General features: G+C 42.6%; 1 protein-coding gene across 4 annotated transcripts; it reads left to right on the top strand.

Annotated features, from left to right (window-relative positions):
• Window positions 1-460: 460 nt before the first annotated feature.
• Window positions 461-25,612, top strand: aars1 (alanyl-tRNA synthetase 1). 4 transcript variants are annotated; one of them, XM_028407808.1, is made up of 21 exons: window positions 533-607; window positions 691-730; window positions 2,420-2,573; window positions 2,681-2,869; window positions 3,103-3,248; window positions 6,076-6,267; window positions 6,804-6,948; window positions 16,031-16,176; window positions 16,465-16,573; window positions 17,326-17,476; window positions 18,103-18,227; window positions 18,662-18,806; window positions 18,895-19,073; window positions 19,762-19,875; window positions 19,959-20,165; window positions 20,298-20,482; window positions 22,331-22,439; window positions 22,924-23,037; window positions 23,103-23,309; window positions 24,368-24,481; window positions 24,591-25,612. In XM_028407808.1, the coding sequence occupies exons 3-21, from the start codon at window positions 2,430-2,432 to the stop codon at window positions 24,768-24,770; spliced, it is 2,901 nt and encodes a 966-aa protein (XP_028263609.1). In that variant the 5' UTR covers window positions 533-607; window positions 691-730; window positions 2,420-2,429; the 3' UTR covers window positions 24,771-25,612. The 4 variants fall into 4 exon arrangements, with proteins under 4 accessions (XP_028263608.1, XP_028263609.1, XP_028263610.1 ...); XM_028407807.1 differs by lacking the exon at window positions 691-730 and having other exon boundaries at window positions 461-607; XM_028407809.1 differs by lacking the exons at window positions 533-607; window positions 691-730 and adding an exon at window positions 758-848.
• Window positions 25,613-25,804: the final 192 nt, after the last annotated feature.

The following is a 25,804-nucleotide window of genomic DNA, read 5'->3' as shown; positions in this document are numbered from 1 at the left end:
AATTACCATAAACATTTGTTTATGACTACAATATAGCTGTAAACAAATGCTGTAAACAAGCTGTAAGAACATTATGCTGAAGAATCTTTCTTTTTGCCATTTCCTAATAATTTTATTGATTTACAAACGATGTCCCCAAAAAGGAAATAATGTCACAATAAATATCAATATCACGGGATCAGAATATACATAATTAAGGGGTCAAGAAGATCAGCGCAGACAAATCATGAAAAAATATCGATATTAAATATAGAAATATAAATACAGTAAACAGTAAGAACTGGTCTAAATACTGTATTTAATTTATGTGTATAAATAAGTTATATTCATAAAAAATAAAAATACAAATTTTATTGACAATTGTCTTTCAATTGCATCAGCCAGTGCAGGGAAGTTTGTGCGACTAATGTGGCGGGATCGTTTAAGATTGACAGTAGGATTGTCCAATGAGGATGGACATTCCCGGTCGTACCGGACGTACCGGACCAATAAACGGATGCCATGAGCGTGTCCACTGACAACTGCGCTTTCCTTCTGGTCGAGCAGCGTGGGCTAAGACTGTGTTTGGGAGCCGTTACTGTTTCATTTTGCGAAAACAGCGACTTCTGTGAGTAATAATATTTTTTGCACATGTGCTGTTGAAGTACATAACGCTTACCGTACTATTTACTACACTCTTGTTTCTTACAGACTTATGTACTGGTCTCTCTCTCAGGCTGGATACATAGAGGTAGCCTATCTAGCTAACATGTTAGCTTGTTAACGTCAGCTCAAGCCTGTGTAACCGGCACAGCAGTTTACAATCAGCGGATGATTTAACACTGCAGCTTTTGTAGCTATTGCTAAAGGTAATGATGTTGTTTTACGTGGCTACTCCATGCTTCCAATTTCCACTTGTTTACAGCAGTGGTGCAAAGATGGCTTGGGAAAACTGATTTTAGTCCGATACTGGTAACATTTTATCTATAATCATTATATTGAATTCAAACCATTCAAGTGTTTTTACAGTCTTAAATTCTGCTCCATGCTCCTTTTTAAAAGTGAGATCAATAAAGTAAAAATAAATGTACACGATTCCAGCAATTTATGATCGTCAACATTGTACGAATGGATGCAATTCAATAAAGACACTAATGTATTATTCTTCTCTTCTTATTATTAAGAAACTAACCTTTTCCAAAGTACAGCTTTAAGTTGTACATACATACAATCAACAAACTTGAAGGGCAGTAAATCCTCACAGTGAGGAGATTATTCTGTGTTTTCACAGTTGTTGACACTTAAGCTGGATCCATACTCCGCGAGACAAAGACATTTTCCCCCCCTGCAGACGTTACGCCCACAAAATGACGTCATTTTTTGTCTCTGACCGCCCGCTGATCCGCACTCCTGTGCACAGGGTCCGGGCCGAACTTTGTCTTTCAAGGCTGTGCGGCAACCATGCTGTGATTGGTCGGAATTTATTGTGGGCGTGATGAAAGTGGAGAAGCGCAAGAGCCTCTCCAGGTATATAGGTAGGTGTATAAACAGCACTGATTCAACAGATTTAGATAAGACCATACTGGTTTGCATGATGAGCAATAAAAGAAAGAAAGAAAGGCAAGTCAGGGTGATTTGTCACCAATAACTCCAGACAGCCATTCACACATACCAGATGGTGACTGTTATTACCATTCTATATACTCCTACATACCCGGGCATAATAGGCTCGTTAACAATGTCTGTATATCTTTGCTATTGTTACTTTTAATGTCGCATCTTCACAGCTCATCACCGGACAGTTTGAAGTATCGCAGGCACATTGGAACACAGTAGATGTGCAAATGTGGTCATAAAGGCACAAACACTGAATCTTTGCTATTGTTACTTTTAATGTCGCATTTTCACAACTCATCGCCGGACATCTCACGCTGTTGCAGGCACCCTCTCTGTATAATGCCCTCTTGCCATGGCACACGTCCTTGTGGTGTGTTAAAAAAACTCAGTAAAGTCTTTCCTTATAGTTTAGTGGGCGGGCCGTATGAGGAGTTCTGCACACACGCGTCTCGCAGAGTATGGTACCTCAGTGCGGAAAAGACCTTTTTTTTGTATCTCTTACCACCCGTGGAGCGCGTTCTTAAGGGTCTCTTGAGGAAACACTTAAATTACCACTCAGTTTTTCCAGCCTTTCCTTGTGGTTGCTCCGAAAGACCACCCCAGATACTTTCTGGCAGCATGTTTTACTACAGGGTACAGTGCACTACCGTGAGAAATTTAAATACAGAATGCTGCTGTTAGTTCAACAGCTGCCCCCATCTCTCTGTCTTAGGGATTTGGGCCCAGCAATCCCTAACTTAAAATGGCTGCTAGGTTTAAAAGCTACACATTTAAACATGTCGGATGGCTTCAGTATTCTTTTCTTTTTGTGTGTCTTTGTCAGCTGATTCAGAATGGACTCCTCAATGAGTGCAGCCCAAATCCGTCGGAGGTTCATTGACTTCTTCCGTCGCAATGAACACCAGTATGTCCATTCCTCATCCACCATTCCACTTGATGACCCCACACTGCTCTTCGCCAATGCTGGCATGAACCAGGTACACAACATTTCTGTTCTTTGGCCTTGCTCTTTTATATGCATTCGCTGATTTCCAGCAGTTTGACCATGTTGAAAATAATCCTTTATTTCTTTGTATTCTCTCAGTTCAAGCCCATCTTCCTCAACACCATTGATCCATCCCACCCAATGGCCAAGCTGCGACGTGCTGCAAACACACAAAAGTGTATCCGTGCAGGAGGCAAACACAACGACCTGGATGATGTGGGGAAAGATGTCTACCATCACACCTTTTTCGAGATGCTGGGATCCTGGTCATTTGGAGACTACTTTAAGGTATTGTCCTTTAGAGTTGTGTCAGTTGTAGTATACTGGGGGCAGTTTAGTTTCTTTTTCCACACAAACACAATGTAAATGTCAAGGCACACAGTAGGTACGGGGTTGTAATGTTGAAATGTCAGTACTCTTCCTCTCCTCTAATATTATTTGGCATTTTTGTACTGCAGTGTCTTGTTGGAGTGTTTTACCTTGTTCTCATCTCCTTTATGGTCTCATTCTTCCCTCTGTAGCAATTGGCCTGTAAAATGGCCCTGGGACTGTTGACTCAGGAGTTTGGTATTTCCATAGACCGCCTATATGTCACGTACTTTGGAGGTAACAGTGACGCAGGGCTGGAGCCCGACCTGGAGTGCAAACAGATCTGGATGGACCTGGGGTGAGTGTGACATAGCAATAAGATGAGATATAAAGAGATATAAAGGAATCTAAAATAATCATCATCCGAATTTCAAAATTTTTTGGACGGACATCTTTTGCCTTCCAGTTAGCATTTACCTTAGCTGTGATGGTCAGTTTAGATAGATAGATACTTTATTGATTACCAAGGGGAAATTAAGATATCCAGTAGAAACATTGGAACAGACAGCATAGCATGCATAAGGGTGTAAAAAAGCATAGTACATAGGGTACTAAAAAAAGCAAATTAGTTCATGTACAAAATAGACTAGACATAGGTGCATAGGTGGGGAAAATACTGCTGTTGGATGCTGGGTGCCAGCATCAGATGTGCAAAAATATAAGAGGTATTTACTATATGCAATATATAATAAAATACACTACAAGAAGGAGGTTTACCACTCTCCATCACAGCATTGTGCAGTATTTATGTTAGAAGTTACACATGATTTAAAAAAAAAAAAAAAAAAACACTTGTCCGGTAAACCTGGCGGTCACGTTTCCCGCTACCAAGTTTTTCTAATGGAAACAATTAAAATTCTAAATGTAGGCTCAGACGGCAGCACCAAACTGTTGGCTCGTGCCTACACCGTTCAGAAACTAAACGCCATCTCAGCTGTGGCTCGTCCTTTAAAGCGCAGCACTGTTCTTCTACCGGACCCGGTCATAGCGCTTTCTCTCTCGCTCTCTCTCCTCTGTGCTGTCACGTCATGTTCATAAACTTTATCAGAGGTCTCTAAAAGTAAAATACATTATACTACTGAAGTGAAACTGAAGATTCAACCACACAACGCATCAAATAAAAATGTTTAGTATTTGATCCTTATCTTCTATATAAGTACATTGCATTTTTTTTTATTGACGGTATTAAAAATGATACCGTCGCTACCTGTGTGCCCCGCCGGTATACCTTAATACCGCCCAACCCTACATCCAGGGTTTCTGATTGGGAAATATTTTTCAGCACTTGGTGGGGACAATGTTATCAACACAGGTGCTGATGTAGGGGTGGGCAATATGGCAAAAATTTTATATCACGATTCTTTAATGATAAAATCACGATCTCGATTTTATCACGATTTGTTTTTACATTGGCACTAACTTGCATGTTTCTGTGTAAATGACGTCAGGTAGCCTACTCTGTCACCTCTAAAAACTATCAGTAGATTTTAAAGGCAAACAACAACTCTGATAACGTGCACTTAAATTTAAGTTATTTAAAAAATTTAAATAACAATTGCAGAACAAAATAAAGTTTTATTTCAAATAGGTTAAAAAGAAGACTAATGTAATTCTGTAAAGTATTATACTAATAATAAATAATTGTCATTTAAACAGTGTGCCTCCTAAGGTTAAACAATAAATACAGTATTGAGACTTAAGTAACTCCTTAAGTTCAATGTGATTTAGAACAAATCAAACTTAATGGGAATCATATCTAAGGAAAACCGGAGCTGCTGCTGTCACCTCTGTCCACCGTTTACTAGAGTCCTCATATGGAGCCTCTTCATCAAATGCCTGCGTTACTGTTTTGGTGACGTCATTAGCTGTTGCCTCTGTCTGCATCTGATGTACACACGCGGCCCCCGGCAGAAACGGTACCGAACATAAAGATGGAGCTCGTTTTAGGGACCAGTTCCTCCGTTCTCTTTTCGTTTTCAGCCGTAGCTTCCTAACAGGGAGGCTGTCATTGGCTGGTCATGCTCACATTAAGCGCACTGAGAGTTGGCTGAGTGAAAAAAAACTCATGCGTCTGCGCAAACATAGAACTGCAATTAATAGAACGTGCTCTATGGACGATAAAACAATCTGTCCGTTCTGGTAGATCGCCGATACGTTCAAATCCTTCACGATCATTTATCGTCAAATCGCACACCCCTATGCTGATGCATATTCCTCTAATTCCACAAAACAGTCCTCCTCTCTCCAAGCAGCAGTTTTAAACACGTCCCAGTTTGTAGCATTAAAGCAGTCCTGAAGCACCATGTCAGTCTCTTCATTCCAAACTTTGATGGTTTTGCTTACCGGGGGGGGGGGCTTGTTTGAGGACCTGTCTGTAGGCTGGGTAGAGGAACACAGAGATATGGTCAGATTGTTCAAAGTGGGGGTGGGGCTCGTATGCGCCCTTCACGTTGCTGTAGACCTGGTCCAGAGTGTTGTTGTTCCTTGTAGGAAAAGTCACATATTGCTGAAACTTTGGGATCACAGACCTGAGGCTGCAGTGGTTAAAATCCCCGGCAACAACAAACACAGCATCCGGTGTGGGTCTGAAGCTGAATGGCTGAGTCCGGCGTACGTAGTCCATGTTTTTCGTGAAGATAAGAGCACAGCACGTGATCTCACGTTGAGATGTTGTCCTTGTTCGTAGCTCATCGATTTTATTTTCCAGAGGGTGAACGTTGGCTAACAGAAGGCTGGGTAGTGGTGGTTGTGTGCCTCTAGCCTTTAGCCTAGCATGTAGCCCTCCTCTCTTGCCCCGTTTCCGTCTCGCTGTTCGCCAGTCCCTTTGTTTACTCGGGCCTTGTGGTGGTGTGGTCTGCCGGCTGGAGTTGGTGGGATCCATGCAGAGAAGAGAGCTGTAGTCCAAAATTCTGAATTTAGTTCCTGGTAAACTTTTCCGATGTCCAGAAGTGATTCTCTGCTGTATGTGATCCTTGTAAACAGGCACTGAACATCCACACACTAAAATAAACAAAGTCGATGTCGGGAACTCCTCGCAAACACGTCTGCTGCGTGGGGCGCCATGACGCAAATCGCTTCACTGACTTGTTGAAAAGTGCATTTAAATAAGCCTTTCTTTCCCTCAGGGTGGAGGAGGCTCGCATCCTGCCTGGCAGTATGAAGGATAACTTCTGGGAGATGGGAGACACCGGTCCCTGTGGCCCCTGCAGTGAGATTCACTACGACCGCATCGGAGGGAGAGACGCCTCCCACCTAGTGAACATGGATGACCCCAACGTGCTTGAGATCTGGAACCTGGTGTTCATCCAGTTCAACAGGTGACAGACTGTCACACACTAAACAATATGTTACATTATGTTAATTTACCACTTCAGGCAGATGCTTTTTGGAAACATAAATTTAAGTTTCTGTCCACATGGTTTACTAGTTAAACTGCTACAATTATTTACACACCTTTCACTGTCAATCAAGCCTAATGTATCAGATGAATGGATTTTGGATTCAGCTGTCGTTTGTGCCCATTTCAGCGAGTTAATTATTTTTAAGCTTTGTGATGGGTCACACCCAACAACAACCCTAAATTAAGATCAGGTAATGAAGGAATGTTACACACCTATATCTCTTTTTGTACGACATACTTCAGCTACTAAATGAAACACACACACACACCTATCACACCGATTTTAGTAGTTTTGTGCACTTGTTGATGTCATACAGGTAATATGATTTTGGCCAGTGTAGAACAGCAAGAGAATAGGGAATGTAATAATAGTTGTATTCAACAAAACCATTTGATCGTTCTGCACAGAAAGCAGAACTACTGTTAACTGTAATCTTGTTTCCTTTTGTTTAGAGAGTCAGAGACGGAGCTGAAGCCATTGCCTAAGAAGAGCATTGATACAGGGATGGGTCTGGAGCGTCTGGTGTCTGTGCTGCAGAACAAGATGTCCAACTATGATACTGACCTGTTTGTCCCTTACTTTGAAGCTATTCAAAAGGTAGGGAAATATCAGAGACTTGTGCAACTGTGACTGAAGTGTAAATAACATTTTAAAAACTAAATTTAACTAAGAACACTAAAAAGGACACAGCAGGGCAGAATGTAGCTGTGCGAAGATGTGATATGCTTTATTGACAAAATACATATTCATGCTAGACATAAATATGCCTGCAGTTTCCCCCTAAAGTCTATCTAATGTGATGTAAGAATTGCAGTGATCAGCTTGCAGAGTAAATATATATAGTCTATGCTTACTATAAACTTTGTTATTAACTTGGTTAACCTCTTAAAATTAGGTCTACATATAGATAGATAGATAGATATTAACTTTATTAATCCCCGTGGGGAAATTAATTTGTAGCAGCAGCATATCAAAAAACAATAAACACAATAAACAAGCAAAAACTCTTATATATACATACATGGCAGCAACAAAAGAAGGAGAAAATGTACATACACACATGCGCATCAAGTAATACAGGGAGGCGTTTTTACCACAGCATATAAACGAGTGTTGGCAACTTGGCGTCTCTCTCGCTACATTTGATGGCTTTTCAAACCTTTTTTTTTTTATCAAAAGCTACAAGTGGCTTTCTCTGGTGACTTTTGGAGACTGATGTGAAATCATTCTGCAGTCAGACTACTCTCCTCGACAAGCAGTGACCGTGAGCTCCTCCCCCGCATCAACGCATTCACAGCCGGTCACTCTCACACAGCAGTTTCAGCTGCAGGCAGAACAGAGAGGAGACCCGCACCACTCTGTGTCCAACTGTGCGCAAAGCTGCCGAAGGTCCCGTCATGGCTTACAGAGCGGGATGTAAAAAAAAATAAAATAAAAACACGGACATCAGTACCGTTAGCTTAACTTAGCGTAGTCATAGAGTTCAGTCTATCCAACTAGCATGTCATGAGCAACGGTGGACAAAGCAACACACGTTCTCTGTCCGACGGTGTGTGTTTGTGCATGTGTCTGTGTGTGTACACACATCGGGCCTCTGCGCAGACGGCAGCGCAGACAGAAATGACATGCTGCCGTGCAAATAAGATAAGGTTTGTTTAATAAAAGAACAAGGTGTAGACCTGTTAGGAGAGGTTATCTTAAATGGCTTCTGTTATGATCTGGTGGTATATAGAAATTAAAAAGAAATAAAATTGACTTGACCTGATATAATGATAGGGGAAACACTGAACTGATTCTTAAATATGTTGAATGTTGGATAAATAGGCTATGTATTTTATGCTCATCTGGTATTTCCAGTGTTAAAAGTAGAAAAAACCTCAACAATGTAAACCGAACCGAAAACCGTGACCTCAGCACCGTGTTACAAACTGAACAGTGGATTTAGTGAACCGTTTCACCCCTAATACACACACATAAAGCAGATCAAAGAAGATAAAAATAGTTAATGTAACTGAGCAGTTTGAAATGCACCTGTGATGATGCTTTACTCCGAGTTTGTGAGCACAGCTCTGACAGTCACAGATGAGTTATACAGTCTGATGGCGGACGGCAGGAATGACTTCCTGTACTGTTCCTTTGAGCAGCAGGGCAGCAGGAGTCTGTTGCTGAAGCTGCTTCTCAGTCTGTCCACAGTGCTGTGGAGAGGGTGGGAGGGATTGTCCATGATTGACAGCAGTTTAGCCAGCACTCTTTCCCTCGCCACCTCCTCCAGGTTGGCAAGCTTAAAGCCAACAACAGACCCCGCCTTTTTAATGAGTTTGTCCAGTCTGTTGGCGCCCTTTGCTTTAATGCCTGATCCCCAGCACACCACAGCAAAGAAGATGGTGCTCGCCATGACAGACTGGTAGAACATGTGGAGCATCCTGCTGCAGACATTGAAGGACCTGAGTCTCCTCAGGAAGTAGTCTGCTCATGCCCTTCTTGTACACAGCCTCAATGTTTGTGGACCACTCCAGTTTATTTTCCAGTTGGACACCCAGGAACTTGTAAGATGAGAATATGTCCACATCTTTCCCACTGATACAGACTGGGGAGGGCGGGGGCTTATCCCTGCTGTAGTCCACCACCATCTCCTTTGTCTTGGCCATGTTCAGCTGCCCCTGTACTCATCCTCCCGTCTCCACACAACCAACTATGGCTGTGTCATCCGAGTACTTCTGAAGGTGACACAACTCAGAGCGGTACCGGAAGTCAGCTGTGTAGGTGGTGAATAGAAAAGGAGACAGCACAGTTCCTTGAGGAGCCCCAGTGTTGCTGGTCAGGGTGTCAGACACACAGCTCTGCAGTAGGGCTGAACGATTTTAAGAATAAATTGAATTGCAATTTTTCTGGCAAATATTGCGATTTCGATTTCATCCACGATTTTTTTCAAATCAAGTTTTAGTGCACATGAGCATTTGCAAAGATCACAGAAACTTACATCATACCATTCAAAAACCAGATTCCGTAACTCTAATGCAAGAATAAAAATTAAAGTCAAGAACTGATTTCAAATGTAGTCCTATTTATTAACAACATGCTATACATAAGCTACATTGAGTGCTTGACCAATAACGGTTATTATAACTGAAAGTGAAAGAGCCATCTTTGCCTTAACTTAAAGTAAACTTAAATTTTAGACATCGAGCACCAAAATATTGCACTTGCATTGCTACAAATATAGCATAAATTAGAGCAAAAATAGTGAACAGCTTTTTAAAACAAAGGAATTCAACCCTGTATTAAGAAATCTGAAATGGTAATAAAAAAAAAACTTTTACTAAAACAAATTACCCTACCTTTTTCGTAGATGGGTTGATCATTGATTGCTGAGCAGCACCAAAATATTGCACGTCTATTTTGTAAAAAAAATATAGCATTTCAAAAACAGTTAACGCCTTTTTTTTAAACAAAGACTGACCACAAGTCAGGGTAAAGGCAGGGACAGCCTTGCCCTTGAAAAGGCTGCCCAATGACCGCTTTCCTGAGGTGGATGGTTCTTCTTCTGTTGCACTCTGGGGCATGGGATCTGTGGTGCTGACACAAGCCCTCTTCTCCTGCAAAACACAGAGATGAGAGCTGTCAACATTTCGCTGTCGGGTGTGATTAAGACCAACTGGGCATTGTGTGTAAACATTAAAAAAATCGAACACAGAAACAGGACAACTTACCTTTTGTGCCATCTGTTCCATTTCCAACTTCACTCTTTCTTTGATGTATGGGACATTTTCTGCACTTATGTAGTCGGCCTTGAATTTGGGATCAAGTAAAGAAGTAATGTCCAGGAGCTCCTGTGTGACTGGGTCATTGTATTTATCCTCAATGTAGTGGAGAGCTCTTGATTTGATCTCCTTGGTAAGATCTGTGTCCTGGTCACTTTCAGTCAGAGTTGATGTTCTCAAGAGATGGAGAACTGGCTTGAGGTAACATACACTTACATAGGCTTCACCTGACAGGGCGTCTGTGAACTCCTGAAAAGGACCAAGGGCATTGTTTATTGACTCTAGGACATCTGATTGTGGCAAGATGGCGCTAGGGTGTTCTGCTGCTGGCCGTCTGTCACTTTGCTCTGTGTTTTTGATGTGGATGCTGCTTTACCTGTGCTGTCAAGAGGTGTTCTCGCTTCTCACATACGATCGGCAAACTCTGCTTGAGATCAGATGCTTCTGCAATCAGCTTAAAACTGACCCAGTGACTAGCTCTCCTCCGTTCCTTGAGAAAATACCGGCCTTCCTGAGGCGCCCTCCTGTGTATCTCACCCGCAAGAAACGCCGAAGGAGACGGGGGAAACGCGGTGGCGTCCTGGTGAGGATCGAGGCTCTCCTGAGATCTGCTCGCGTGCCTGGTCGTGATCTGCTTTTACTGGATGATCCTGCTCTACACTCGCTGGCGATCAGGGCCCGATGGATCTGACCCATGTTCCCGGAGGTCGACAGCTACGATGGCGTCGGCTTTTTGGTGGGTCCCGCACGAACAGTTAGACGTGGTGTGGATCATCAGAATCTCCGCTCACTGAAGCTTGCTTCGCCCTCGACTGGCACTCTTAATTTAAATCTGGCGCTGCTGAATGTGAGGTCCGTCACCAACAAAACGTTTCTCCTGAACGACTTCTTTACCTCGCGTAAACTGGATTTTATGTTCCTGACGGAAACTTGGCTACGTGAAGGAGAACTGGTACCTTTCTTGGAGCTGCTCCCCACTGGATGTAATTATTTTAACTCCCCACGTACCACTGGTACAAAGGAGGAGGACTGGCTTCGATATTTAAATCCTCATTCCACTGCCAACAATCTCCGGCTGTCAGCTACTCCAGCTTTGAGCTGCAACTCTTCGAGGTAAAGCTCCCCTTAGCACAATCATCCACACTGTGGCTTAGCAGCCACAGTGTGGATGATTGTGTAATGATGTTTGATTCACTTTGCTCCGAGATTTTGGATTCAGTTGCGCCCATGACTCTCAAGCCTGTAAGGCCGCAGAAAGAGCCTTGGCTCAACGAGTCCACTCGTGCGCTCAGACGCGCATGTAGGCAGGCAGAGAGGAGATGGAAAAAGGACAAACTTAAAATTTCATGGGATCTCCTCCAAAACGATCTCACATCATACCAGCAGGCTTTTAAAGCTGCAAAGACAGAATATTTCTCTGCACTTGTGTCTGCAAATGCTCATAAGCCTAAGGTTCTTTTTAATGTGTTTGATTCTCTGGTGAATCCATGTGATGCTGTCAGTATTGAGCCGTCTCCTACTCTGTGCGAGGCTTTTAAGGAATTTTTTATCGATAAAATTTTAGCAATTAGACACTCGCTCTCGCAGTCTGCCCAGGACCCCTCAGCTCTTTCTCCCAGCTCCGCTGTCTTTGACAAATTTGAGTCTCACTATCTCACCTCACTGAGATTGTTAAAAATTTACGGCCTCCCACTTGCTAATCTGGCACCCTTCCATCCCGTCTTTTTAAAGAGGTCTTGTGCACAGTTGACACTTTTAGCTTACAATTTATAAATCTGTGTCTGAACTCTGGATTTGTTCCATCCTCTTTTAAACATGCCACGGTGCAGCCTCTTTTAAAAAAGAAAGGCCTAGATCCCTCGGTTTTTACCAATTTTAGACCAATTTCCAAGCTCCCTTTTATCTCAAAGGTTTTAGAGAAAGCTGTTCTTACTCAAATCCAAGAATGTTTAAAAATAGCCAATGTCTGTGAACTGTTTCAATCTGGTTTTAGGCCTCTCCACAGCACTGAAACTGCTCTTTTAAAAGTTTTTAATGATCTCTTACTAACCCTTGACTCTGGCAACTGTGCCATTTTAATTCTCCTCGACCTGACAGCGGCCTTTGACACGATTAGACCATAGGATTCTCTTGGCTCGCTTAGAGCACTATGTCTGCATAAAAGGTACTGCCCTAAAGTGGTTTGAATCCTATCTGACAGACAGATCCTTCTCAGTTCAGATGGGGCAGTTTTCTTCCTCAGTGGCCCCTCTGACCTGCGGGGTGCCCCAGGGGTCGGTTCTGGGCCCGCTGTTGTTCTCTCTGTACATGCTACCCCTGGGGTCCATATTCAGGAAGCACAGCATCCCCTTCCATTGTTTTGCTGACGACGTGCAGGTGTATTTGCCCCTTAGAGTTTCTGCCAAAGATTCCCTCCAATCACTGCTAAACTGCATGAGTGATATTATGAAATGGATGGACCTAAACTTTCTGAAATTAAACGAAAACAAAACTGAGGTCTTGTTTGGTCGCCCCGACCTAGTCCAGGTCCTTGCCAGCTCCCTTGGCCCACTGGCGCCAAACATACAAACTCATGCAAGGAATCTCGGGGTGATTGTAGATGGTGCTTTTAAATTGGACAAGCAGGTGAGCTCAGTGGTCAAGTCCAGCTTCTTTCAACTAAGGCTTATTGCTAAGGTAAAGCCATACCTTAGTCAGAGTGACTTAGAGAAAGTCATCCACCTTTATAACCTCTCGCTTAGACTACTGTAACTCCCTGTACATTGGAATTGGACAGTCAGAGCCTCACTGTCTGCAGCTGGTCCAAAATGCAGCGGCTCGCCTACTCACCGGGACAAAAAAGCGCGCCATCACGCCAGTGCTTTCCTCACTTCACTGGCTACCGGTGAAGCACAGAATTGATTTTAAGATTCTTTTATTCGTTTTTAAGTGCTTGAATGGGCTGGCCCCGGACTACTTATCAGACCTCCTGGTATTACATCGGCCCTCCAGAGCTCTTAGGTCTGCTAACCAAATGGCTCTGGAGGTCCCCCGATCTCTTTTAAAAACTAGAGGTGACCGGGCCTTCTCAGTCGTGGCTCCCACTCTGTGGAACACTCAGCCTCTAGCTGTGCGGTCGGCAAATGGCCTCACCACTTTTAAATCTCTACTTAAGACTTACTTGTTCACCTTGGCCTTTGCCTGAGTATTGGCAGCTCTTGGGGATTTTATGTTTTATGATTGTATCTTTGTTTTATAGTATTTTACTGCAGTTTATTTCTTTTATGTATTTTGTCAGTTTGAGTTTATTTTATGTATTTTAATGTTAAGCACTTTGGTGGGCGACGCCCTTATAAATGTGCTATATAAATAAAGCTGACATTGACATCTGTGTCTTGCCAAGTGGGGACTAGGTGATGTGTCTTCTTGTCTTCAGACAGAACCTGAGACAATGCCTTGCTCTGCTCCAACACCCTCCCAATCATTTTTTGCCTTGAGCCCCATCTTGTGGGACATTCTGTTATCAGTGAGTGCTCTGGTAAGTTGAAGTCTTGCTGTGCCTGTTTTAGTGCCATCTTTTTTTCCAGCTGTGAGAGAAGACACAAACTATCTGTTTGCAAAGTCCTGTGGCCCGTTTCACTCTTGAGTCATCTTTAACAGCATTATCCAAGAAAGCCATTTCACAGAAAATCATAAGGATATAAACAAATCTCATAACACCGTATTCATAATCTACTACTAGTGACAATCCGTTATCATCCTGTATTTGTAGGGGTTTCAACTATAATGAACTGTTCTGCCCCTGCGACAATTGTGTTATGTCCCTCTAGACTTGCCGTAGCTAAACCGTTGCCTTGGAGACCACAAAGTTTAACCATAAGGGTGATGTTTCCTCCCTATACAATTCGCTTCTTTCACAACCTGTCTTAAAATGCAGACGATCCATGTCGACGAGTTACATCTTTGTATATTGGAAATCTTTGTATTCTTTCTGTATTTTATAACAAACAATGCAACTTAAAGAGAGATTAAACATGCTTATGTATACAACGTGCTATCAGAGACAGTCGAGTGAAGTTTTCTGCCTTCTTACTGGCGGCACTCGCGGTACCACCAACCATTCTAGTTCTCATGCCCAGTCCTCTTGTGCCATCTCTGCTATCAGTTTTTTATGTGGTTTCTGTCTACATGGTGGTGTTTTTAAAATTCACTGCAGCTGTCTGCTCACAGTGGCCCAATGCGCATACACACACAAACGCGTGTGCACAAACAGGTGAGCCCACTCCCACCAGCAGGTAGAGCATGCGTGTTTGGCTCTCTGTTGCTCATGACATGCTAGTTGGATTGACTTAACTCCATTGACTATGCTCAGATAAGCTATGGTAATAGGCCTACCACTACTCCATAATAAAAATATTAATATCAACATCAATATCAACATCATCATTATTATTATTATTATTATTATTATTATTATTATTATTATTATTATTATTATTAATAATAATTTGTGACAGGCCTATATATATAGAAATATATTAAGGATGCACCGAATATTCGGTAACCGAATATATTCGGCCGAATATTGGGGAAAAAAGCCACATTCGGCCTTTGGTTTTGTGAGTTAAAAGCAAGGCCGAATAGTGACGCAATCATGCAATGTACAGTGACGCTGTGATAACAGAATTGCACTGAACATTCAGCCAAATTATCTAGAGGGGGTTCCTCTGCACGGAGCTTAAGGACTACTACTAAATTAATTTGTCACGTAAAAGCCAAACACCCCGAACAGCACGCTGAGTATGAGAGAGAGACGGCTGCAGCAGCTAAAAGGAAAGCTAATCACAGGACGCCCACTCTTTGAAAAGAAAAAGTTTGCGAAGGACAGTGCCAAAGCAAACAGAATCACAAAAAGAAGGTAATGGAGTACAATACATGGCTTTGGATGATCAAATGTTTAGTGTTGTGGAGGACATTGGCTTTCGGAGGCTTGTGGAGCCCCGTTACACAATACCTAGCAGACGATATTTCTTGGATGTGTGCTTACCGGACCTGTATGACTGTGTTGCAGCTCGCGTCCACGAGCTCTTGGTTCAAGATAATGATGCTCATCTTAGCTTCACGACAGACGTATAGAGCTTGGATGTCAGCCCCACCAGCATGCTGAGTTTAACTGTGCAGTGGGTCGACGCGGATTTCAAGTTACAAAAGATTGTAATTCACTCACAGGAGTTCAGAGGATCTGCAGTGTATTTTATTTTTTGAAAAGGAAAGGCTGCTGTAATATTTAACAAATGTCAGAATATTAAATAAAACTACTTGGCTAAAAACGTGGCTAAAAATTTATTGTGAAAACTTTGATATTCGGTATTCAGCCAAACTTTAAATTTATTATTTGGCTTCGGCCACAAATTTTCACTTCGGTGCATCCCTAATACACTCAACAAAAATATAAACGCAACACTTTTGTTTTTGCTCCCATGTTTCATGAGATGGACTTGAAGATCTAAACTTCATTCCAGATACACAATATTACCATTCCTCTCAAACATTTTTTACAAATCTGTCTAAATGTGTGATAGTGAGCACTTCTGCTTTGCTGAGATAATCCATCCCACCTCACAGGTGTGCCACATCAAGATGCTGATCTGACATCATGATTAGTGCACAGGTGTACCTCAAACTGCCCACAATAAAAGGCCACCCTGAAATGTGCAGTTTTGTCTCACAGCAAAATGCCACAGATGCCACAAGCATAGAGGGAGCGTGCAATTGGCATGCTGACAGCAGGAATGTCAACCAGATCTGTTGCTCGTGCATTGAATGTTCATTTCTCCGCCATAAGCCGTCTCCAAAGGCGTTTCAGAGAATATGGCCCCCCCCATCATCTTTTGTTGAGTGTATATATGTAACTCTCACTCTTCCCCAAAAATGCTTAGGGTACAGGTGCTCGACCTTATACTGGGCAAGTAGGTGCTGAGGATGCTGACGGTATTGACATGGCCTATCGTGTTCTTGCTGACCATGCTCGCACTATCACCATCGCCCTGTCAGACGGTGGTCGGCCTGACAACACAGGAAGAGGGTGAGACATGGACAAAAACGAGAAAAGTCAGACAATAGACAATATGAGAAGCATTGAAATTGCATCACGTTGTAATGTGTGTGCTCCTTTTGAGTTTGAGAAAATATCACACAAACTTCCCACTCATGTAACCAGCCTTAAGGCACCTTGTATTTTCAAAAGCGTACCTGGATGCTAAAGTCTGTTTAATCATAGACAAACACGCTATAGATATTAAATGCCACATGTTAATACTGCAAACGTACTTATTATGTCATAGTAATGTATTGTTGTTTCCTCCATGTTTAGCTACGTGTTGAGGAGGATCCTGCGTCGTGCAGTCCGTTATGCTCACGAGAAGCTTGGAGCTCAGAAAGGCTTCTTTGCCTCTCTGGTGGATGTAGTGGTTGATTCCTTGGTGAGCCTTTTCTTTTCTCAACTACCTTTTTTAGAGTATCCATGGTATTTTCATTGTGGTAACATGACCAGAAAAAACGCTGTTAAAGTATAAAACCTGTGCTTCTGCAGTGCTTTTTTTATCTTTCATTCTACTGTGTGTAGCAGGCTGCCACCCACATTCCTAGTTTTCTCCGAGGCTAACAAGAATCCTAGAAGTAAACAAATCATTTACTAGTGATGCGAAGCTTTAATGATTAACTGTCCTGCAGTAACCTGCACCCCAAATGGCACCATCTGTCTTTAGTCAGTACCATCATAGCCAAAATGAGACGGACCTACTGTGACTCATTTATATTAAAATGGGGAAAAAAGGTTTAGCAGAGAAGACTAGAATAGTAATAAAACAAGTGCAAAGTAGGTGTTATCTGCTTTTCGGCATCGATAGCTTAGCTTTTTGATGGCCTTCCTCATCATTCAGTATTAGTATGGTGTTCCATTTTATTTGGTACAAAGTTCTGTAGTCAGGTGATTATAAGATGTTTTCTTCTGTGAAGGTTTATACGTTTCTGGTAGGGGTCTTAATCATATATTTGCAGTTTTTCAGTATACATAACAGGTTCAGAATAGTACTAGTGACTGTTTTCTGTCTTAAATACAGTTTAGACTCACTTCAGTCCCATAACGCTCTAAACTCCTGTGCGGTCCTAAGCTCCATCTCCTCCCTGTCTTTCTTGATTTCCTCTCATCTTCATCTTCTCTCTCTTTTTCCAGGGTGAAGCATTCCCAGAGCTAAAGAAAGACCCAGAAATGGTGAAAGACATCGTTAATGATGAGGAGGAGCAATTCCTCAAAACCCTCAGCAGAGGTCGCCGTATCCTTGATAGGAAGATCGTGAGTCTAGGAGACTGCAAGACCATCCCAGGTGAGACACCCTCCACTAGATGCCTTACCACCCATACAGCATGGAGTCACATTACATGTCCCTGGGGTGTTCATTTAATTGGAAAGCTCTGTTTTATTGCACCTTTTTTATTTCAGTTTTTCCTCGTTCATTCTTCAATGTTTCATCTCTCCTCACCTCCCACTTCTTTGTCTTGCACTCCTCTTATCCCTACAGAATGTCTTTCTTTCTTTCTCCGATATCTATTTGTCTGTCATTCATAATGCTTCAGGTCTTTCTGTTTTAAATACTCATAAAAGGAAACTCCAATAACCAGCTTTCCTTATGCACTTCCTCCAGGGCTGGTGCAGGCTGTATTGGATTTCTTTGACAGACTGTCGTCTTCCTCAGGCTTTTTTAATTTATTTCTCCGCAGCTTAAGGTGACAGTGCCATTTGAGCGCTCAGCCAAAACGAGTTGCCAAAACATAAATGTAACAGTGCCCCTGATGGAAGTACAAAGAGCACATACTCTGTGCCTTTTACATCAGAAGGTTGACTACATCGTTTTGCTTTAATGAAGATTTACAGGGTGACTCAAGGACATGAATGTTGCCGCAGACTGACACGAGTCCAGTCTATCAAGTTGTGTTCTGTGTGTGTGCCCAGGTGACACAGCATGGCTGCTGTACGACACATACGGTTTCCCTTTGGACCTGACCTCCCTCATCGCCGAGGAGAAAGGCATGGCAGTGGACATGGCCGCCTTTGAGGAGGAGAAGAAGGCAGCACAGGTGAGGAGATGCAGCTTATTTTACTAGCTGATTGTTGGAATAGAACGACTGCTGCACAGTGTTTGTTGTCCACTTCTGTTCTGTAAGTCAGAACCAGGAGACATGCACCTGCTGTTAAAATTAACCCACATTCACTTTTGTTGATTTAGCAAAAACATTGAATTTTTTTTCAACAATACTGCAGCGTCAGATAACTCTTCAGCACATCCCAGTGAAACAGCTTCTGCAGTGCACCTTTCTGCCAGAAGAGGGAGTTTAGTGCACCATGCATTCCTGTTTCCTCCTCATCCTGTCATAGGCTGAGTTATCAGCTTATGGTACAGGCCAAATAATATCTTATTAACCAAATTTAGAGAGATTCGATTGAAGATTAGTTATTAAAAGCTGAAAACTGAACTGACTGTGTTTATTGTAACAGTTTTGTGTGTGTTTAGTTAAAGTCCCAGGGTAAGGGTGCAGGAGATGAGGACCACATCATGCTTGACATCTATGCCATCGAAGAGCTGAGAAACAAGCAAGTACCTGCCACAGATGACTCCCCCAAATACAAATACACCTCAGATGAAAATGGAAGCTACGGTTAGTGATGATCTCAACCCCACACTGCTTTTCTTGGACTGCTGCATAATTGTGCCTAATGATTTTTTAATTTTGTCCATGTTTTTAGAGTTTCAGCCGGCCTCTGCTACAGTGCTGGCTTTGCGACGTGACCGCGCCTTCTGCAATGAAGTCACCACGGGTCAGGAGTGCGGCGTGCTTCTGGATCAGACGTCCTTTTATGCAGAGCAGGGTGGACAGACGTTTGATGAAGGCTACATGCTGCGAGAAAACGACAACACAGAGGATGTAAGTGGGGACTAAATAATGATAAAACAGGTTTCAGCTGGGTTATGTAGTAGTCACGCTGTTTAACTTTTATTTACTTTTTATTAGGGAGATGAGACAATTACATAGTCAGAGTGGTAACAGTGGAAAATCATGGCTGCTATTGAAGTCTGCTGTTTGACAAAGGCCGCCAAATGAAATATAACAATTTTGAATGAACAATGGATGGAACATAATAAATTATTCTGCTCCGAATGCTTCTTATCACAGTTAGCAGGAGACCATCTGTGCAGAAAACATAAATCTATTCAGGCTTTTCCTGTTTCCTGTTTGATGAAAACTTGCTGCACTAAACTCATTAAGTCTTAAATAGTGTTCCCTACAGAAACCGAGTAAACTGAAATGTATGCGTGGAAACGTTTGGACAATGCTGGAACGCATATGTTTGATTAGTTTTGCTGTCTGTTTAACAACGGACAGTTAATATACATATATAATAATATGTGATCAACTAGCCTCTCATTTAGGGACACTGCCGGATATTTATTGGCTATAAACTGTATTATTGGCCGAGTTATTTTTCTCACTAATATTTGTTCTCCATAAGCCAGTGTTGAAATGCACATCAACCAGGATGTTTAGCTGTTTTCCTCCTAAACAGAGGCACGGTATAACCATGCTGTCAATGTTTTTCTTTCTGTCTTTGCAGCGGATGGAGTTCACAGTGAAGAATACGCAAGTCCGTGGAGGTTACGTTCTGCACGTAGGGACCGTCTATGGAACACTGAAAGTTGGAGACCGTGTTACTCTACATGTAGATGAGGTGTGATACACATTTTTTTATTAATGACATTTGTCTTTGTCTGTGCCTCTGCATAAAGCTCTATCTCTCCACACACTTTCCAGGCTCGTCGTAGGTTCACCATGAGCAACCACACCGCCACACACATCTTAAACTTTGCCCTGCGGGGAGTGTTGGGAGAGGCTGATCAGAGGGGGTCCCTGGTTGCGCCCGATCGCCTGCGCTTTGACTTCACTGCTAAAGGTGCCCTGAGCACGAGTGAGATCCACCAGACCGAGGATATCGCTTGTGCCATGATAAGAGATGCTAAGGTCAGTGCTGGAATACAAATGCAATCCCCACAGTTTAATGAAAGAAGAAGATGTCCCCTTTTTATTCTATACAGAGATAATGTGTGTGTGCTTCATACTGATTGAAAAAAAATTCCACCTAACCCTTTACAGCAAGTGTACGCAATGGAAGCACCCCTAGCAGAGGCCAAGGCCATTCAGGGTCTGCGTGCCGTCTTTGATGAGACCTATCCCGACCCTGTCCGAGTTGTCTCTATTGGTATCCCCGTCCAGGACCTGCTGCACGACCCCAATAGTGCTGCAGGTTCCCTCACCTCCATTGAGTTTTGCGGTGGAACGTGAGTGTCATGCATTATTTCTTTCTTAAATCAGATGTGTTAAACCAATGTAATATAAATTATTAACCTTGGCAGTAAAATAGTTTTCGCTGCTTTTCTGCTACTCTACAGTACCATGGCTGCCTGATGTGGCACTCTTTGCACCGTCTTTGCAGGAGAGTGCTAATTAATTAGTTAGTTTCTGTTCTTTTTTGTTTCTTGTAAAATCTTAGCCTACCTTTGGTAAGTGGGGTTGTAATTTTAGATAACTAAATGGAGCTAAAATGTAGAAAGATGCAGCCCTACTCTCAGCTGAGGCCAATGCAGCTAGTTTCTAGCAGTAACAGCTGCTGCTCCAGGTGATTTAAACTTTCAGCTAGCTTTAAATGTATTCTGTTAGACAGTTGGTGTTGGCCAGCAGAAAAGAGCTATGCTCTATAAATAAAGGATTAGTTAAATCTATTGCTTTCAAGCCTTTTTCATCCTGTTAACAGTCGACCTGAAACCCACTAACCATTTTTGCTCAGTGTCACACAGCCTTTGTTTGAGCAGCAGTGCTGTGTACAGGATCTTTCTTCTTTTTGCTCTTGCCTGATAGAATGTGAATTCATCCTCACAGCTTCTGGACTCACATGCTACATTCCTGTCTGTACTGTGTTGTTGATTTGAGACTATAAGTGTAAGTGATGTGGGAGAGTAGTGGCAAATGGAAGGATAATGAATCCATCCAATTTTTTGATCTGAAGTTGCTTTGTATGTATGTATATTGCAACGGCAATCAAACTAGGCAACTTATCTTAAGCATACATTGACCGATTTAAGCCATTCAACTATCAAAATGTTCATCTCACAGAGGACATTCCAGGTCAACTTTTTCTCAAAAAATTATCATTTTTCAAATATTAAGCAATTTCGGTGTCATTTTTAACATGGGAGTCTATGAGAGAGCCCTTCAACGAGGGTCATCTGCCAAATGTATCTCCTCCTACATATTTCAAGCTACAGACTCCATTTTAGTCTTAAAAGGCTCATTAGATGCTGATCAAACTTGTATTCAGAATTTTCTAATTCCGAATTGTTTCCGCACGCCAGGCTCTCAAAGTTGGAGTGGTTTTTGAGGTCTCTTCTTCTGTTACCTGGTGACAGGCTGACACACAGAGGCATTCAAAGCTCTGAATTGCTCTGATTCTCCAGCACATTCTCCAGAGTAATGCTTCAGCTGCAGCAATCAAAGCATTTTCTTCAGGAAATGCCCTTTTCTAGTTTCAGATTATGTTATTAGAGCCAAGTGAACAGACATGACCATGAGTAGTTTCTGTCTGAACAAATGTTTGCAGATGTGTCAGACCTACCTAGCGGTGGTGTGTAAAGTGGAAACCGGTAATGGGATTTGTGTGTCTTGATGGTGAGACAACGGTGTCACTGTACAGATGAGGCCTAGAACATTTTGTTAAGCTCAAGCCAGTGATTAGACTTGCTCTGCTGACTTTTCCAGTGTCTGCTCTATGCTTTAAAATTTACCTGAATGCAGAGACAGCTCCGCTCCTTTATAGATTATATTTTAGCCAGGCTTTCATTTCATTTTATTATCAATGGAGCTCAAAAATCCAGGCTGCACTGTGTGTGTCTGTTGCATAACACAGTTTGTTATGAGACATCTGTATGAAGCTAAAGCTACTTTTAGTGAAGTGTTCCCTGTTTGTTTAATATGCAGCCACTTCAAAGAGCATCTTGTCCCTGTTGCTGTTATTTTGTAATGTTTCCCTTTTTTGCTCGTGTACCTCCTCCTAGCCACTTTATTACTCATCTCCCCCCTTCAGTTGTGTAATGCTGGTGGTAACTGCGCTGTTGTTTTTCTCTTATCTGTAGCCATCTGCAGAACTCGGGTCACGCCGCACCGTTTGTCATCGTCTCAGAGGAGGCCATCGCTAAGGGCATCCGCCGCATCGTTGCTGTGACAGGAGCAGAAGCCCAGAAGGTCGGGATACACACAACTCACACTCACTGATGCCCCTGCTTACAGCATTATGCTCACATCCACCCACACTTGCATAGAGAAGAGTTTAGCTAATCTTATTAAGACAGTAGGCTGGTTTAGTTTTCTCTCTGTGTGTGAGCTGATCACAGTGATTTTGTTGGCTCTTAGACCACCTGACCAATTAAATCCATTAAAATGTGTCCCAGGCAACATGTCTAATTTAGGTCTTTGTAATGAAACTTTAATGAAGCTTGAGGTGAACTTGGAGCTGAATGGAGAATTTTGCATTTCCCCTTCTCTAAGCCCAGAGGACAAATTCATTTGTACTATTTTTAGGCAACTATTGTCATTTGATCCTCGTCCCTCATCTTTTCGTTCCCTCTCATTTCTACCGCTGGGCTACTTTTTCACTCTTTCTCATCTTTTCTTGCACTTAATGCTCTTTTGCCCCACTGCTCACGCTGCTGTGCATCCCATTCATCAGGCTCAGAGGAAAGCTGATGCCCTGCGCCAGTCTCTGTCTGCACTGGGAGACAAGGTGAAGCAACAGACAACCCCCAACAAGGACGTGCAGAAAGAGATCGCAGACATGACTGAGGTAAGTTTCATTTTTGGGCTAGAAAAACTTTTGCTGTGCTGTATCAACATCTGTCTCCTTTACAGTCCATCGGTACAGCAGTGATCTCTCAGTGGCAGAAGGACGAGATGAGGGAAACTCTGAAGGGCCAGAAGAAGACTATGGATGACCTGGACCGCAACTACAAGGCCGACATTCAGAAGAGAGTTCTGGAAAAGACAAAGGAAGTGATTGTAAGCAGCCCCAACCAACCACTGCTCATCATGGAGATGGAGACTGGAGCCTCAGCAAAGGTATGAAACAGGAGAAAGGGAGTTTGGTCATAAAGCAATTATGTTTCACTCGGTCATCATTTTAGTGATTTGTTTTTTTTTTTTTGTGCAATAAATTGATTTTTGATGGAATGTCACAATATTTTTAAGCTTAGAGTTGGTGAATTTATTTTACCAATTATGTATGTTTCTGCCTATAATCAATAGTGTAGTTTTTCCTTTTTTGATGAAAGCATGTGTTTAAAGGCAAGGCAAGTTTTATTTATATAGCACCATTCATACACAAGGCAATTCAGAGTGCTTTACATAAGATGAAATCACAGAATAAAAACATTTTAAAACATTAAATTAAGAAGGAAATTAAAATCAGGATGATTAAATGAGAAGAGTGCAGTTAGGACAGCAGTCAAGAAATTAGGAGAATGCTGCAGTAAACAAATGTGTTTTCAGGCCTGACTTAAATAAAGTGACTGTCTCAGCAGACCTCAGGTGTTCAGGAAGGCTGTTCCACAGGTGAGCTTCACTCACTCTGTTTGGTTCTGACCCTGGGTACACACTGTAGGCCTGTCCCTGATGATCTCAGGCGTCTGGATGGTTCATAGGGAACCAATAAGTCCAGGATGTATTTTGGTCCAAGACCATTCAGTGCTTTGTAGACCAGGAGTAAAGTTTTGAAATGTATCGTTTGACTCACAGGAAGCCAGTGCAGTGATTTGAAGACCGGTGTCCATTTTCCTGGTGTTACTCAGAACTCTAGCAGCAGCATTTTGGACCAGCTGGCTGTTTCTGAGGTTCAAAGAGTTAGCACATTATTCCAAAGAAAACCATGACCCAGAGCAAGCTCATAATCCGAAGCCAAAATTTCATCAGCATCCTGTGAAAAGTGCAAACAGTATTAATATTCCATTTATCTCTGCTGCATTGCACGTTTTCTCAGGCTGTCTCTCAGCTTGTCACATTGTGTTATTGCCATGGGACCAACGCAGTTCCGTGGCCCATTAGTTTTGACCTTGAGACATCAATAGTACTGATTTGGAGATCATTTTTCTATCTTCCTTCTCTTCCTCTGCCTCTCCCAGGCTCTGAATGAGTCACTGAAGCTGCTGAAGTCTCAGTCCCCTCAGACCGCTGCCATGCTCTTCACTGTAGACCCTGATGCTGGCAAGATCACCTGCTTATGTCAAGTCCCACAGGTATCATACATCACACACATCATTCATTCAGTCGGCTGTGCTGTGAGCAGCAGAGATGCCGTATCTTTGTCAGATCTTTCAGTCTCCCACTCTTCCTCTCCTTCTCCAGGAAGTGGCCAACTGTGGTCTGAAGGCCAGTGAGTGGGTTCAGGAGTTGTGCCCCCTGCTGGACGGCAAAGGAGGCGGCAAAGACATGTCGGCCCAGGCTACAGGCAGGAACACAGAGTGCCTGCAGGAGGCGCTACAGATGGCCAAAGAGTTTGCACGGCTCAAACTGGGAGAGAACTGAGAGGACAGAGGTGGGGGTACAGGGAGGAGGAGGTGAGGCAGTAACATATACTGAGGAGTGAAACGGAAAGTAGTTAGAGCTCATCACAGACCTTGCCCTGCCGTCCTCTCCTCATTTAGATCAGGCAGATTAGAAACCTAACAAAACTCTTGTGTTTGTCGCCATGTTGACAAATGACCACTGACACTCAGCCAGCACTAAATGAGCCTTTCAAATTTACTCAGACTGCCCTTGCTGACCCTCTTCAGTAAAATTAATCTCTCTGGAAACAGCCTGAAGATGCAGTGAGATCCTCTCATGCAGTGTATCTGACAGAGGATGAAAGATGATTTCAGAAATTAATGTTATTGTGTCCACTTCATTAGACACCACCCTGCCTCTGTGTTCGTCTCATCTCACTGTAGCCCCAATCATATAAAAACAACAAACCTCCCCCAAGGCACTTTGGCTTCTTGCACCTCAGAAAGGGATAAAAAACAAAAATGTCAGCATTGCTTGAGGAAACAGCACACAGAGCGCTTCCGTTTGTTAGCTGAAGGCTTTTTATCTGAGCAGTGGCGCCGTCCATCTGTGTGCATGGAGCCTGTGTTCCTCTTTTTGCACATGCAGTAGCTGTATCATTGTCCTGCTTTGGAAAAAAACAAGCCACTATCTGACATGTGTAATTAGTCAACTGGTTTAATTCAGTTAATAAATAATTGACTGCTGTATCATATGATTAAGTAATCTATCTGTGTAAACTTCATGTCACTGATATTAATTATTAATGGAACGCAGAAAGTTTTATCATTATAGCACGTCAGACAAATTATGGGGATGGAATAAATGACTGGTAAATGCCACATGTGGGTCTGGTTGTGTTGAAAGTGTGATAAAAGAATCAAGCATTGCTCTGTTCCAATCTATTACACCACAAAGGTTGAGATCATTAGATGTGGATCACTGAACAAAAATGATAGCTGGGATGGTTTTATTAACACTGACAGTGTGATCTCAGGCCTTTTGTTGCCATGGTGGTAACGGAGGGGGCTACT

Source organism: Parambassis ranga, chromosome 6, assembly GCF_900634625.1.
Source record: "Parambassis ranga chromosome 6, fParRan2.1, whole genome shotgun sequence".
Classification (NCBI taxonomy): Eukaryota; Metazoa; Chordata; class Actinopteri; family Ambassidae; genus Parambassis; species Parambassis ranga.
The sequence above is the reverse complement of the archived record's forward strand: the minus strand, read 5'-3'. Positions and strand labels throughout refer to the sequence as shown.

Excerpts from the sequence above, each read along its gene's own strand:
- aars1 (XM_028407807.1), top strand. The coding sequence starts at position 2,430 with ATGGACTCCTCAATGAGTGCAGCCCAAATCCGTCGGAGGTTCATTGAC. Across the intron at positions 18,807-18,894 it reads AGATGAAAATGGAAGCTACG|AGTTTCAGCCGGCCTCTGCT; the intron begins GTTAGTGATGAT and ends CCATGTTTTTAG. Across the intron at positions 20,483-22,330 it reads ATTGAGTTTTGCGGTGGAAC|CCATCTGCAGAACTCGGGTC; the intron begins GTGAGTGTCATG and ends TCTTATCTGTAG.